The sequence below is a fragment of the Halyomorpha halys genome, unplaced genomic scaffold, assembly GCF_000696795.3.
Source record: "Halyomorpha halys isolate HHAL.00 unplaced genomic scaffold, Hhal_1.1 Scaffold547.1, whole genome shotgun sequence".
NCBI classification, from domain to species: Eukaryota; Metazoa; Arthropoda; class Insecta; order Hemiptera; family Pentatomidae; genus Halyomorpha; species Halyomorpha halys.
In genome coordinates, this window is record NW_027111872.1 from 136,492 (window position 1) to 150,310 (window position 13,819).

Here is a 13,819-nt window from a genome sequence, read left to right on the forward strand (position 1 = left end):
ACTATTTACTTACAACTAAGTAACCATTGTTACTTATTTTTATTCTTATCATTGTATCTTATCTTTGTATTTTTATTCTTATCATTGTATCTTATCTTTGTATTTTTATTCTTATCATTGTATCTTATCTTTGTATTATTATTCTTATCATTGTATTTTTATTCTTATCATTGTATCTTATCTTTGTATTTTTATTCTTATCATTGTATCATTTTGTATCTTTTTAACTCTGATGAAGTCCTACAAAGTGGGGCGAAACATCGGAAAATAAATAGTTGTAAACTATTTTTGTTTTTCCTTTGACCGCTACCCTGACCATCTTTCTATATATAAATTTTATTAATATTTTCTTAATATGTTTAGCTCCATTGATTGCCAGACAAAAATTTCAAACTCATGAAATGGACCAATTTTTTTTTTTTTTAATTTGAATAAAGTGTAGTAAAAAATGTTAACATCATAAATGCATAATTTTCAGTTAACATTATCTTGATAGTTGGGAGTCCTAAGACAAATTTCAATGTTTTGAGTCCATCAAAACTCATGATTATGTTATTTGTTTAAATAATGGTAAAAAATATTATATAAACATCATAAATTGAGTCATGAAACCCTGATTTTGGGAACCTATGAGTTTGATTGTCAGTGGTGCCGGGCACTGCCCAGTCCTCCATTAAGAATTGTGATGACAATCTTGATACCAATCTGTGTATTTCTTAAAGATAGTTAAATTTATAAAGCATTTATCTAAGAATATAAAGATTTTACGGTATTTATTAATTAGGTTTAGTTATAGAACAAAAAATAGTAATAAAAAATGCAAGGGAGTTCTGATGGGCCGAGTATGCAAAACTATAGTAGAGGGCAAGAATGGTTCCAAAAATCTTATCCTATTATTGGGACCAGCCTGCCGCTCAACATATTAAATTTATAAAAGTAAAAGAAAATAAGAAATAAAATAATTATTTTACCTTGTAAACTGTTAAAATATATATATTTTTAACTTTATTAAATAAATAAATAAAACTTATTTTTAAATATCAAATATATTAATATTAAATTATATGAAAACCTTGAAATATCAATCACTACTCCTTAGTATATTATGCCAACCAAGGAATAATTAAGAAAAACATCATGTAACATTGAGTCCCAACCAGGAAGATATAAACAAGGTACAAGCAAATACAAAACTATCATTTAGATTTAACTCACTGGACATGTCGAGATGTATGGATACTTGGCTCCCATCTATAATAGTATCATTTGCATCTTTTCCATATTCTACTCTTAATGCTAGCATTTCTGAAAAGTTGGGTGGTATATCAATATATGCCCAAGCCCAATTTCTCTTCACTGCATACATAGCTTCTTCCGGAGAGGAATATGACACCTGGAAAGAAGAAATGATAATTTACAAAGGAAAAGGAATAAATGAAAATGGTGTGTTCTGAAGGAAAACAAAAAATTAATCCAACAATGTCACCAAATCCGTAAAATACTTAGGAGTCACACATTAGTCAGAAAATTGTTTTTGAACAGACATATTAATTTAAAATTAGAAAACACAAGGAAAATAATGTACAAAATATTTCCATATTTCAATACAAAATAAAAATTATCCTTCAGAAATAAATTGATACTCTATAAAGAAGTACTAAGACTTATCATAACATATGTAGCTTCACTAATTAACCAAATTATAAAAAAAATTACAAGTTTTCCGAAACAATTGCCTCAAAATTGTTAAAAACTATTCATATTACACAAGAATAACTAAGATGCATTCAAAACTGAATATAGATACTGTACATTAATACATATATAAATTGTCTGATAATTTCTTTCAATTTTGTCTTAATTTTTTAAACCCATTAGTATCTGAAATAGAAAATTATACGAAAACAACAACCCATTGATATCAACATAAGAGATCCAAACACATATTGCTATAAAAATCATCAATAAATGATTTGTATTTTATTTCAACAATCTGTTTTTTATTTTAAACAATCTGCATTTTATTTCAAATGATCTATATTTTATTTCTAAATGATCTGTATTTTATTTTAAACAATCTGTATTTTATTTTATTTTCAGTTTGTTTTTTACCTAAATGTTAAGCATAGCTGATATGTAATTAGTAGCTAAGAAAAATGAGATATATAAGGGTATATCCCGAAGCAAAACAGTATTTATTATATTTTGAAAATAAAAACTTTTATAAAGAAAAAAAACATTTACTTCATATAACATTGAATAATAGAATACACCAGGGTACAAGCTGTTGCCCCACCTAGATATTATATAACAATATATAAACTATAAAAAGTAAATTTACACATACCATGGTGTGATTCCAATCTGACAAGTGCTTTAGATATCGACAGCTCATACTTTCGTAAGAACAGGAAGTATTGTACATACAGGATGTCTTGAAAGGGACCTCGTGGTTAACAACGGCAAGCTTTAGCCCGACAGGATCATGACCAATAGACCAGCAAAAGAAGGATATTTGAGACACCGGTATTCCGAAAATGAATAACATCATTCTGTAAATATTTTTCAAAACACAATTAATCTATATTCTGAATTATTTAAACCATGCAGTAAATTTAAATTAATAAACCTCTACATAACAAGAATATTTTGGTTTGCAGAATAAATTGATATATTCTATTAAAATATTTCTTTTAATTTTATTTACATATCAAGAGAAACAATAAAAAAAAATAAAAATGAATTACGGTAAGTTTCTCCAAATCCAAAGTATGTTTTTCCAGATTAGTGCTTTCATATGGTGAGATTGCATTAGGTAAAATATGTCCTTCCAACTGAAGTCAACCTCATCATCCGGTGGCAATGGGTCAGCCTGTAGCAAAATATGTATTAAAAATAAAATCATGTTTTAAATAGTAATTAAGTTTAAAGATGCCATTAATATATCATTACATTATCCGGTTTGATAACAGCTGGTACGTTTATTATGCTCATGTTGTCACCAAATTCTCCGCTGATTTCTGATTGGTTGTCGAAAGCTTCATTTGCAGCACTTTCCAGTTCCTATAAAATATTAATGAACCAAGGATATATATTGATCAAATGACTTACTCAATTGCATAAGTAAGAGAAAATTAAGATATATATAAAATTATTTACCGGCATCGCAGCCGCCCTGGCAGCAATAACCTCAGAGCTTATACTGCTCCTCCTTCGCTTTCCTCTGTTTTGTAAAATACTTAGCTTCAGAAAGGCATCTTCTAATGAATCTGTATTGTATCGCCGTAGGATTTCATCTGGAGAATCTTCAGCTAAGAATCTTCCTCCTCTCATCAGGCCAATCTGAAAAATCATACATGAAATTTAACTGAGTGAACATTTTAAAATTTTTACTTTACTACATTAGTCAGTAGAAAAAACAGAAAGGGTGAAACAATACAACAAGGAATTAGTAAACAAGCAAACAAAGTAATACACAAAAGCAAGTTTCAATAATAAATTAAATCATTTTTAAAAATATGTATAATACTCACAGTAGTTGCTTGTTTAGTTTCATCAATATAATGGGTTGTGATGATTATAGTTGTTGTTTTCTCCCTTGTTATTTCAACCAAGTGATCCCAAACACTGCAACATAATGACAATTGTAAGTAATATTTGGTATGCTTGATAACATTTACTTCAGCAGTAAAATCTTTATGGGCATGGATGGAGGCAAGAGACTCAAATCATATACAGAGCCTAAGACCCTTAAAGAGGTTATGGTATTGGTAAAAGTGATGGCACTTAGAATGAGATCAACGAGCAACTATCAGGCCAGTACCTATACAACCTCCCTACACAAGACTCTTTACTTTGAAGTAAACTGTACAATGGCTCCAACTTTGATGGTTTATACTTAATTGGTTTAATAACAACCAACTCAGTATGTTATCAAAATCAGGCGGGAAAATAACATCCAACGTGTTCAAAGATCAATATGTGTTTGACTCATCTAATGGTGGAACAATTAAAAGGAAAGCTCAACACTGTAAGATGAAGATGACAAATTAAAAAAAAAATCTTTTTTTGCTCTGATCTCAAAAACACGTATAGCCCAACTTAGCTAACATAAATTAAAGAATCTAATATTAGAAGTATATTTTATTATTTTTCTATCCACAAATGATTCTAATTCTCTGCCTGATTATATGGTCATATTTTCCTCACATAAATAATACTAATGATCCACAGCATATCACACAGTTTTTTTCCCTTCCTGTGGTTCCTGGTAGGGTAAAGGTAACACTGCCAAGAAACAAAACAGCAGATATGAGGAAGTTTATTGGATCAAATATTTTTTTTTATTTAAATATTTATATTTGTAAAACATTAAATACTATATTTTATATGATTTATAATAGTGAAGAGAACGAGTGTAATATCATGAGTTTAATTTAAGGTTCCTAGCTCCCAGTTAGAGTAATCATCATAAACACAGTTTTAGTTAATTAAAATGTAAATATGGAAAGATTACCTCTGCCTGATAAGTGGATCAACACCAACAGTAGGTTCATCAAGAATTAACAGCTCCGGTTGGTGAAGGAAAGTGGCTGCCATGGATACTCTTCTTTGTTGCCCTCCGCTGTGGAAGAATCATTTAACTTTTTAAAAAACAATATATTATACTAGTCTAGTACATTTAGGTTTGTAGCTAGAAATCCACTAATAATAAATGAATTATTTTTTTCTTTTTATATCAAGAAGTAAAACGTTTACCCATTAGAAATATCCGCTTTTGTATTTAATTTTTTAACACTTCTATCAAAATTATGATTTTTTGAATATACAGCATTTTTTAAAAACCAACTCACATTTTCTTAAAAAAATAATTCAAAAAAGTTTTTCTTTATTAAACTATTCCAGGGGTAAAAGAAAAAACCTAAAATTATCACTCAATTTTCATTCAGCACAACATCTTCAAAACTGCCAACCACACAAAAGAAATTACTAGCACCTTTTTTAAAGTAGATTAAATTTTTTTAAATGTAAGCCCTAATAAACTTCTAAAGGTTCAATATTTGGTGAGATATAGTTGTTCCAAAACCAACATTATTTTCCCAAATATTGAGAATACAACATTTTAAGAATTTATTTTAGTAAATATAATGAACTACTATTCCTACAAAGATGGTCATTTTATAAAATTTTAATAGGAAATTATTATGATATTAATTTGATAACTGTTTTTATTTTAGAGATTATATGACATTGGCAATTGGCCTGTAAATGAAAGAGGTTTTTTAATGAATAATGACAAGTCAATAATTGAGGATGTCTCCTTCATAATGTAGAGGCTGTTTTCCTCTTCCTATACGTTGGAGATTAAAATAAACTTTGTTGAGAGTAAAGCGGATCAATTGTAGTTGTGTTATTATTATTATAGACTACTTCATGGTGAATTTAATTAAACTATCAATTTGAGCACTGATAGACATCTGTACATTTAATAGTAATCCTGAGATTTCAAACTTTCTCAACATGTGTTATATAGTATCAAAACCATGTAAAAATATTAATAAGCTGCACTGAAATGATAACAATTCTTTTAATTAATCATATTTCACCAAATCAAGTGATAACTCATAAATATTCAATTTTTCATAATTAAATGAATGAACATTGTTATTAAAACCGTAAAACAAGAGTTTCCTGATGATAATTTAAGACTGAAAACCTGAGTATATTCCTTTCTAAATACAAGAAATCAGTGGAAAGAAAATAACTCACTGTAATCATCTTAAGACTAACTAATAACTGTTTTTTGTACGAACATAATCTTATAAATAAATTGTATATGTTCATTTTTTTTTCCATCAAACCTCTATACGATATTTATTCCAGAATTTTTTTATAATAATGCATATACTAAAAGTATGATTAACTGTTGAGAACCAAAGCAGTCTAAAAAATTGTAGATTCAAATGACTTTTATTTTAACGTGTCATTAAATTTTTTTATTATTATTATTTTGTTATGTAACATCGCATACTGTTGTAAATTTGCAGACAATAGTAATAGGGACCAGAGAGTACATTTACACAGATATAAATTAAATGATATGAAAATATGAGAATGGATGGTAATAAAATGAAATCTGAAGTAAAATAAAATCTTAAACACATTCATTCCTATTTACAATATCTACATTCAGCTTGGGAAACCCTGAACCGAGCTTGTCCCTCACTTGTGAAGGAAAAAGTAGGTGTCTAGAATATCCTGGTGCTTCTCTCTCAACCACATTATTGGCATTAAAAGCCAGTTATCAGAAATATTAACTTGTACACATAAAATGGAAATTATTATATTATTAGTTCAATATTATGGCTTCAAAATATAATTTGAGTTCACCTTAGTTCCTTAACATATCTATTTGGTCCTGGAAGCTGAAGAAGGTTGAAGAGAAAAGCAGACCTCTCCTCAATTTCTTCAGTCGTCATGCCATTAACCCAACCAAAGTAGAGCATTGTTTCCTGGATAGTGAACTCTCCATACAAGGCCATATCCTAAGGAATATTGTCATAGTTATTGCTCATATCTAGTAAATTCTAATAATATTTTTAAAGATAAGTTGATAGTAGTAACTATTGGGAACAAAATGTTTTAGACATTAAGGAAAATTTCTTATTACAATAACCTTAAAAAATGTAAAAACCAAGTTTTTTTTTATTGAAGTTTACAACTATATTACAAAATTTCCAAAATATAAGAACAATATGAATAATACGATATTAGATGACGATAGAAGAAACTACCACTCCAATATCTATTCACAAGATCCTGAAGGCATAATCGTTTCAGACGTTTTGCAGGATTATCAGGGATAAAACAAGAAGCAAGGTTAGGAACAATTGATTTTTTGTTCTGGATTTTATTTCCTAGGAACTTGTTTGTTCATTTCATTTAGATGTTAAGGTTAAAAATAAACTTCCTTTAGGATATTATCAATATTATATATTTGTTTGTACATTTCGGGATTTTGCATCTTCAAATACTATATTCCTAATTATTAAGTACATCCATTTCTTTTTTTTTGTCAAATGGTCACTTAATTCTTTAAACAGTGTTGGTCACTTAATTAAAATTTATAACATAACACTGTTTAAACAATTAAGTGACCATTTGACAAAAAAAAGAAATGGATGTACTTAATAATGAGGAATATAGTATTTGAAGATGCAAAATCCCGAAACGTACAAACAGTGTATTTTTCACATCAAAATTTAATAAATTGATTTTTTGTATTATCCCAAATTCAACCCTATACCAAAAAAGGCTCAATTCAATAATATATAACTTTATGGATAAGTATTTAAAAAAAAAATACATAACTATACCATTACCCTTTTCTTTATATAAAAAAACCAATGTTTCAGAGTCCTTCTCCATCTTCAGGGTTTATTCTCTTGTACTACAAATTTTATTGCATCCAATATTCTAGATTATTCATTGTGTCTTTTATTAACATTTTTTTTAACCAAAAAAAGAGTTTTAAAGAAAGTGAAAAAATAAAATTATATGAACAAAAGACACTGGGAACAAACTAGGATATTATATATAATACAATTGTACAGAGGAGAGAAAACGTAGACACGCAGAGCTTATGAGGGACATATAGGAGAAGAGGAAGCAGATAAAGAAGAAGCATTAGAATTATGACATGCAAGTGGTCTTCAAGGCCTGCTGTTGAAGACAGGTTCTGTTATAAATGATGTTATTAAGTAGAAACAGAGACAATTATTTATGTGAAAAAGTTTTAGATTTAAAATATAAAAAGTTATGTAAGTAAATAATCCATTTAACATTGTTTGAAACTGTTATGATATTATTTTAATATTTAATTTATTTTAAAGACATGACATGGGCAATTAGTGCAGAAAAAATTTTAAAGAATATGGAATCAATATTTAAGGTATTGACAAAAATATTAGTATGTTGTTGGGGAAATAATGTAATTAATATAAAAACAAAAATGTTTATAGGTTGAAAATGGCCTGAGGGCCGAAACATAGGAGAATTTCTGAAAATAATTGTTGAGAGTATATTTGGATCAAAATTGCGTGTGTTAATAATAGAATATTATATATAATATAATTGTACAGAGGAGGGAAAACATAGATACGCAGAGCTCATGAGGGACATATAGGAGAAGAGCTAATAAAGCAGATAAAGAAGAAGCATTAGAATCCTGATATGCATGTGGTCTTCAAGGCCTTTTCATGGAAAAAAAAAAAAAAAATTGTACAAGAGAATAAACCTTGAAGACAGAAGATGATTTCAAAATGTCAGTTTTTTTAAAATAACAAATAGAAATGTTGGAGTTATTTGTTTATTCTAATTTTTTTTTTTTAGGATGCATTTGCTACTGAAAATTTATATTATTGGTTTTGTGTCAGTATGGAGTTTGTAATAAAAGGAAAGGCATTTTGGCAGATCTAAACCTGCTGAGTATGGAACACTAAGGTCATTATGGATAATTTTATTTGTGATATCAAAAGGAGCGTTAATAATTTTGGATAAGAATTAGAAATTAGAGGAATAGGATGACTGAGTATATCTCCAAAAGCCAAAAAATGTAGTCATTATCGTTAAAGATTGGAAGTTTAGAGCATTTGTCTAATATGTTTAAGCAGTTTTTATGAAAATGTTTTGTTACTTTCTTGTCCAGATCTAGTCTAGGTGGAAGACCTATTCAAGACCTATAAGTGGAATATTATTAAAGAATACTGTAAAATCAGATGTCAAAGGTTTGACATGAAATGAATAAGAATGGATTTTATTGTTACAGCTTCACATTTGTAAAATGAATATTATACATTTGATTATAAAAGGTCATACATAACCTGTACTTTTGAATACTACTAGTGAAGTAATACTAAAATAAATATGATGAAATAAGTCATAATTTACTTCACCATATTTATGTTGTTCAATTTTAACATTTCCGCTTTCAAGCCATTGTCGGGAATGTACTAAAAAAAGGAACTAAATATATGTTAGATACTATATAACACTTTATAATCCTATTATATGATATTAACTTTTCAACAATTGTACATTATTTTTAATGCTACCGTTAAAATATATCAAATTTAAGGTAGTGTGTCAAACACTGATACCTATTTTAAACAAAACAATTGGAGATTCCTGTCCTAAACTCAGTTTTAATCACCATCTCCCTCTACACCTCCCTTTCTCTTTCACTCTCCCTCTTTCTTTCCTCAGTCTCTCTCAACATGATAATTATTTATTTAATCTTTAATTTACATTATTATTATTAAAAAATATGAAAATCTTAAGATCTCTTGGATAACGGTCTGAGGACCGAAATGTTGGAGAAAAATAAGGAGAGTTGAATGAAAGGATCTTAAGAAATTTTGTCTTAAATTATATTAATAGTTCACGGATCAGAGTTTTTGAACAACAATAAGAGAAGAAATTCGCATTCATTCCAGTTGCATATAAAAATAATAATAACCTGAGGCATGTAGCCTACTCTTGGTCCAGGCACTCCACTACCCCTGGTACCAGGCTTCCCTCCCAACACCCAGATCTCTCCGCTGTTGAGGGTTCTTCTCCCGACGATACAGCTCAGCAATGTTGTCTTACCGCAGCCACTTGCACCCAGCAAGCCGTATCTGAAAAGTTTCAACAATCAATTGAAAGTTATATTTATGTGTAGCAAAATAGGTTGTCAGAATATTTTCTATGTTATTCATTTCAAATTCCAGAATATTTTTTCTTTTATTCTTTGCATCATGTTTCTGTTCTCTTCATCCCTTCAGTTTTTTCTTGAACCACTATACAACACTTTTGACTTCTATTTTCAAAGAAACTTTTAGTAAATTCTTGCCTGAACAAAGGTTTATTTTTTTATCAGTCAATTATCCTATTTGTAAGATAATTTTTATGTTTTGATGCATTAAAATATTGAAAAGATGAAAAGAATAGAAACATTGAATAAAAAGTTATGAAGATGTGAGTTATGTCCAAAAATGTTAAGACAAAATAAAATATACACATTTTTTTTTCAATTTTATGGAGCGTATTCAATATAAATAAAAATCATGGCAAATAGACTTTCTTATTATTTTTATTAGCAAATAACTAAAACAATATCAACACTTTACATCTTCTGAACTAAATTTCCTAAAATTAAAAATGTGTGTTCCTTATAAAAGAAAGTAATGAGTGGCAACATCAAAATACTAATAAAAATTGCTTGAGGTTCATTACTAAATTTAGATACAAAAACGATTTAGAATCAGATTCTCTCCCACTGGAGCAAAGCAGTTTTCAACGACCCCTCCTCTGGAAATATCCTTGCGCTCAGTTACAAGTTTGCACCAGCTACGGCCTGAATCACTCAGGATAAAGCTGATCCTCTTACTGTGCGTCTCACACAATCTTGCTTTATCGACTGAAGGAGTTCAAGTTCTCTCCCTCTATGACGAATAATTAAAAACTACCTTAGCGGAAGATATTTCGTAGTATGAGCAGGTGAAGACTTTTCGACAACTGTTCCAACTGAAGCTGTGCTGCACAAATTGTGACTCCAGTCTTCACCATTTGCAGGAGTGCCTCAAGGCTGGAACCAATATCGTGCACCTCTGCTCCAATATCTTTAAAAACCATGCTCGACAAGCTACAAAGCTACCAGTTACAAGGAGCCACAGCTGACTTCAGTGCAATCAAATTTTTTAATGGGCTTAAAAATTGTACCAATCTACTTTTCCGTAAAATTACCCTTCGTAGTAGTAGAACTCTAAAAACATTTTACAATATAAGGTCACGAGGCCATCTTCTTTTCAGGCGCCTCGAAGGATTGCCAAGAATGGAAGAGGAAGCAAAGTTAGAAACTAGTGGGTTTGGGTGGTTAGGGAGTTTATAATGGAAGGAATGGTATCGGGTTCGGGCTAGATCGGTTGCATAAGGAACATTTAGGTCTTCATGGATTGTTTTATTAGTAGAAAATACGGAGCAATGAGGATTTTACGAAGGATTTTGGATTGTAAGGATTGGATACGAGAGGAATTCGAAGGTTTAGTGGAACCCAAAACTCAACTCCGTATGTCCAGATGGGCCTTATTATTGTCATGTAGATCAGTCTTTTGTGACGAGTTGGAAGTTTAGACCCTTTGTCTAGTGAGTGCTGTAATAGTCGGAATCTGCGTGCAGTTTCTTTTCTTTTCAGTCTTGTGTGAGGATTCCAGGTTAGCCGTTTATCAAGGTGTAGTCCAACATAACGAATCTGTTCTACAGGGGTATGAGCCGTATTATTAAAGTACACTGTAGGGCAATCAGCAGGTTTACGACGAAGAATAAAGGTTATTTGATGGGATTTATTTTTATCCTCCAATTTCGACACCATTCTTCGAGGGTTGTGATATGGGACTGGAGAGTTTGGGATGCAATCAAAGGGTTATTATTAACTGCGAGCACACATGTGTCATCAGCATACGTGGTAAGGATAGTATTAGGAGTTGTTGGGATGTCAGCTATATAGACGGTGTAGAGGATGGGACCGAGGATACTACCTTGAGGAACACCAGCGGATTAAATATAGAGGGATGAATAGGAGTTATAAAAAATCAAAAACAAAAAGCTATGATTATAGATACTTACATACAACCTTTGGGTACAGTCATGTTTAGGTTGTCCAAGATGACATGTTGGTTCGACTTTCTACCGTAAGTCTTCCTCGCCCGCCGAACACAAACAGCGTTCATCTTTCTCGTCCAGACTGTGCTCTGCTGAGGCTGGAGCTTGTTCCTCGGACCCTGTGAGGGGCCGGAAGTCGCCGGCAACCTGCTGGAAGTCCAATAACGAATCAGTAAGTATAATTATAAAATTAATTTCTTATTAATAACAAAACAAATGATAAAACAAAATAAAGTAAAATCTGTAATTTTCAAGACAGCAACCTAAAAGTTATAAGAATTAAATAAAAAAAATTTCCAGGCAACTACTCAGTAAAAAACTTAGGTAGAAAAAATCAGAAGTGAATAAAGAGGATGAATATGGCGTAGAGAACACGAAGTAATACAGAAGAACCAGATACCAGAAAAACGAAGGGACAAAGGAAGAAGACATTGAGGAGGAGAAGCCTAACGAGCTGGACAATTTAGCACAATAGAGCGACTGGAGGTGATCCTCCAGTCCCCTTCGACTCCAGGGGATTGAGCCTTCACCTAGAACTAATGATCTGGAAGTTCTTATGGCCCATTGGGAGGGGTTGTCGGTCCGAAGGAACGTAAGTCCATCGAGATAACAAAACCCAACGAGAAAACATTCATGATCATGGGGCAATACTGTTGGGAAGCGGAAGTTAAATTTTTTACGCTAGTCCAATTATTTGTACCATTTGTGGATGAATCGAAACAAAAATTGTTCAGTCTTACTTACGTCATTAGCTCGCTTCGAATCGGAATAATCACCTTCATCAATTTCAAATTTGTTCATAAATTTGAATTTTAATTACAATCCTTCATTTAAAATATGTCTTTTCATTTGAAATTCTACAGTTAAGAGCGGTTGAGAAGGTATAATATAACAAGGAAGAGGTAAATTTTTTTTTACTTTAAAAAAAAATATATTTTTTCAATAAATTGAAAACTATTATCTTATGAATGATGATTGCCACTCATTAACAAATAACTACGCAAATGCATTTAAAATATGTATGCAAATGGATAAAACCATAATGTGAGACACTTCTTAAAACTAAAAAAATAACGTAATAGAAACTGACAATTAGTAGTAAAAGGAACTTGGCAATAATTGTATTTTAAAAATAATAGCAGTTTCACAACTGAAGAATCTAAATAAATCCTAACAAATGCTGTGAGATCTGCTTTACTCTCCTTCGTAAACATCTTATCTCCTGCCCTGCTATATCTTCTTTAATATCCCACTAAGGCTATATGCACACGGAGATACTGAAAAGGAATTGATGAGTGATGCGGATTACTAATAAGTTTACTTTGAGTCACTCCCAGTGAAATACAATGTGACATAACCCAAAACTTTCTTACTATTCTTTTCCTCCTGAGATAATAATACAACATTTTGGTTTAATCATCGCTCGGGTCTTGCGAAGACATTTCACGCTCGATATTCATGACGAAAATGAACGAACAAGAGATTTTGCTTTCTGATGAGTAGCCCCATGTGTGGAGTCAAGTCATTATTATGCGAAACCTAATATTGTGTCTTTTAAAATATCATTTATATTATTATTTTTTTATATCTTGCTCCATCAATAAAAAAAAATTCGGAATCTTATAAAACTATATTTGTCCAGAATTATGTATATTTTTTAATATTAATTTTCAAAGAATTAAAATTGTATTGTTGATTTTTAGGAGTTACGAGGTCTAAAATGTGCAATTAAATAAAATTCCAGGTTCTGTTTACGAGTTCCGAAGATCATCAGAGGGTGTTGGTGATAAGTGACTTTAGTACGAAATAAAATTTTAAAAAACCAACGACACAATAGACTTTGAGAAAAAATGAAAGACGACAGACAAATGATTTTTTATTTTTTTTTTCGATTTTTGGATTCAACGTATCTTTGATCATAAAACCTGAAGCTCTACAGGTTTTCCAAGCAATGGCAAATTCCCGCATGCGCAAGCGTGTGGATAAGTTATTTGCATTGGTTAAGACAAGTTGCCTGAATTTACGACCGCCCCGTTGAGTGTCGGTTCTGGGTACAAAGGGCGCTTGTGCTGATTCCCTCCTGGTTTGTGTTCAGTTAGCATTGTTTTGAAACTGCCGA

The 13,819-nt window shown here is 30.6% G+C and overlaps 1 protein-coding gene across 5 annotated transcripts in view; it reads right to left on the reverse strand.

The window, feature by feature from the left end:
* Window positions 1–13,819, reverse strand: part of LOC106684134 (ABC transporter G family member 23) — a 230,167-nt gene that overhangs the window by 8,639 nt on the left and 207,709 nt on the right. For 3 of the 5 annotated variants that reach the window (XM_014426032.3, XM_067049797.1, XM_014426034.3), the window contains 10 exons: window positions 11,665–11,850; window positions 9,518–9,677; window positions 6,391–6,545; window positions 4,517–4,624; window positions 3,534–3,627; window positions 3,160–3,342; window positions 2,953–3,063; window positions 2,748–2,872; window positions 2,348–2,552; window positions 1,216–1,393 (listed from right to left, as the gene is read on the reverse strand). In XM_014426032.3, the coding sequence (XP_014281518.1) occupies window positions 1,216–1,393; window positions 2,348–2,552; window positions 2,748–2,872; window positions 2,953–3,063; window positions 3,160–3,342; window positions 3,534–3,627; window positions 4,517–4,624; window positions 6,391–6,545; window positions 9,518–9,677; window positions 11,665–11,850 (1,505 nt within the window). The remainder of the gene's footprint in view (window positions 1–1,215; window positions 1,394–2,347; window positions 2,553–2,747; window positions 2,873–2,952; window positions 3,064–3,159; window positions 3,343–3,533; window positions 3,628–4,516; window positions 4,625–6,390; window positions 6,546–9,517; window positions 9,678–11,664; window positions 11,851–13,819) is intronic. The other 2 variants (XM_067049798.1, XM_067049799.1) reach the window with 1 other exon arrangement.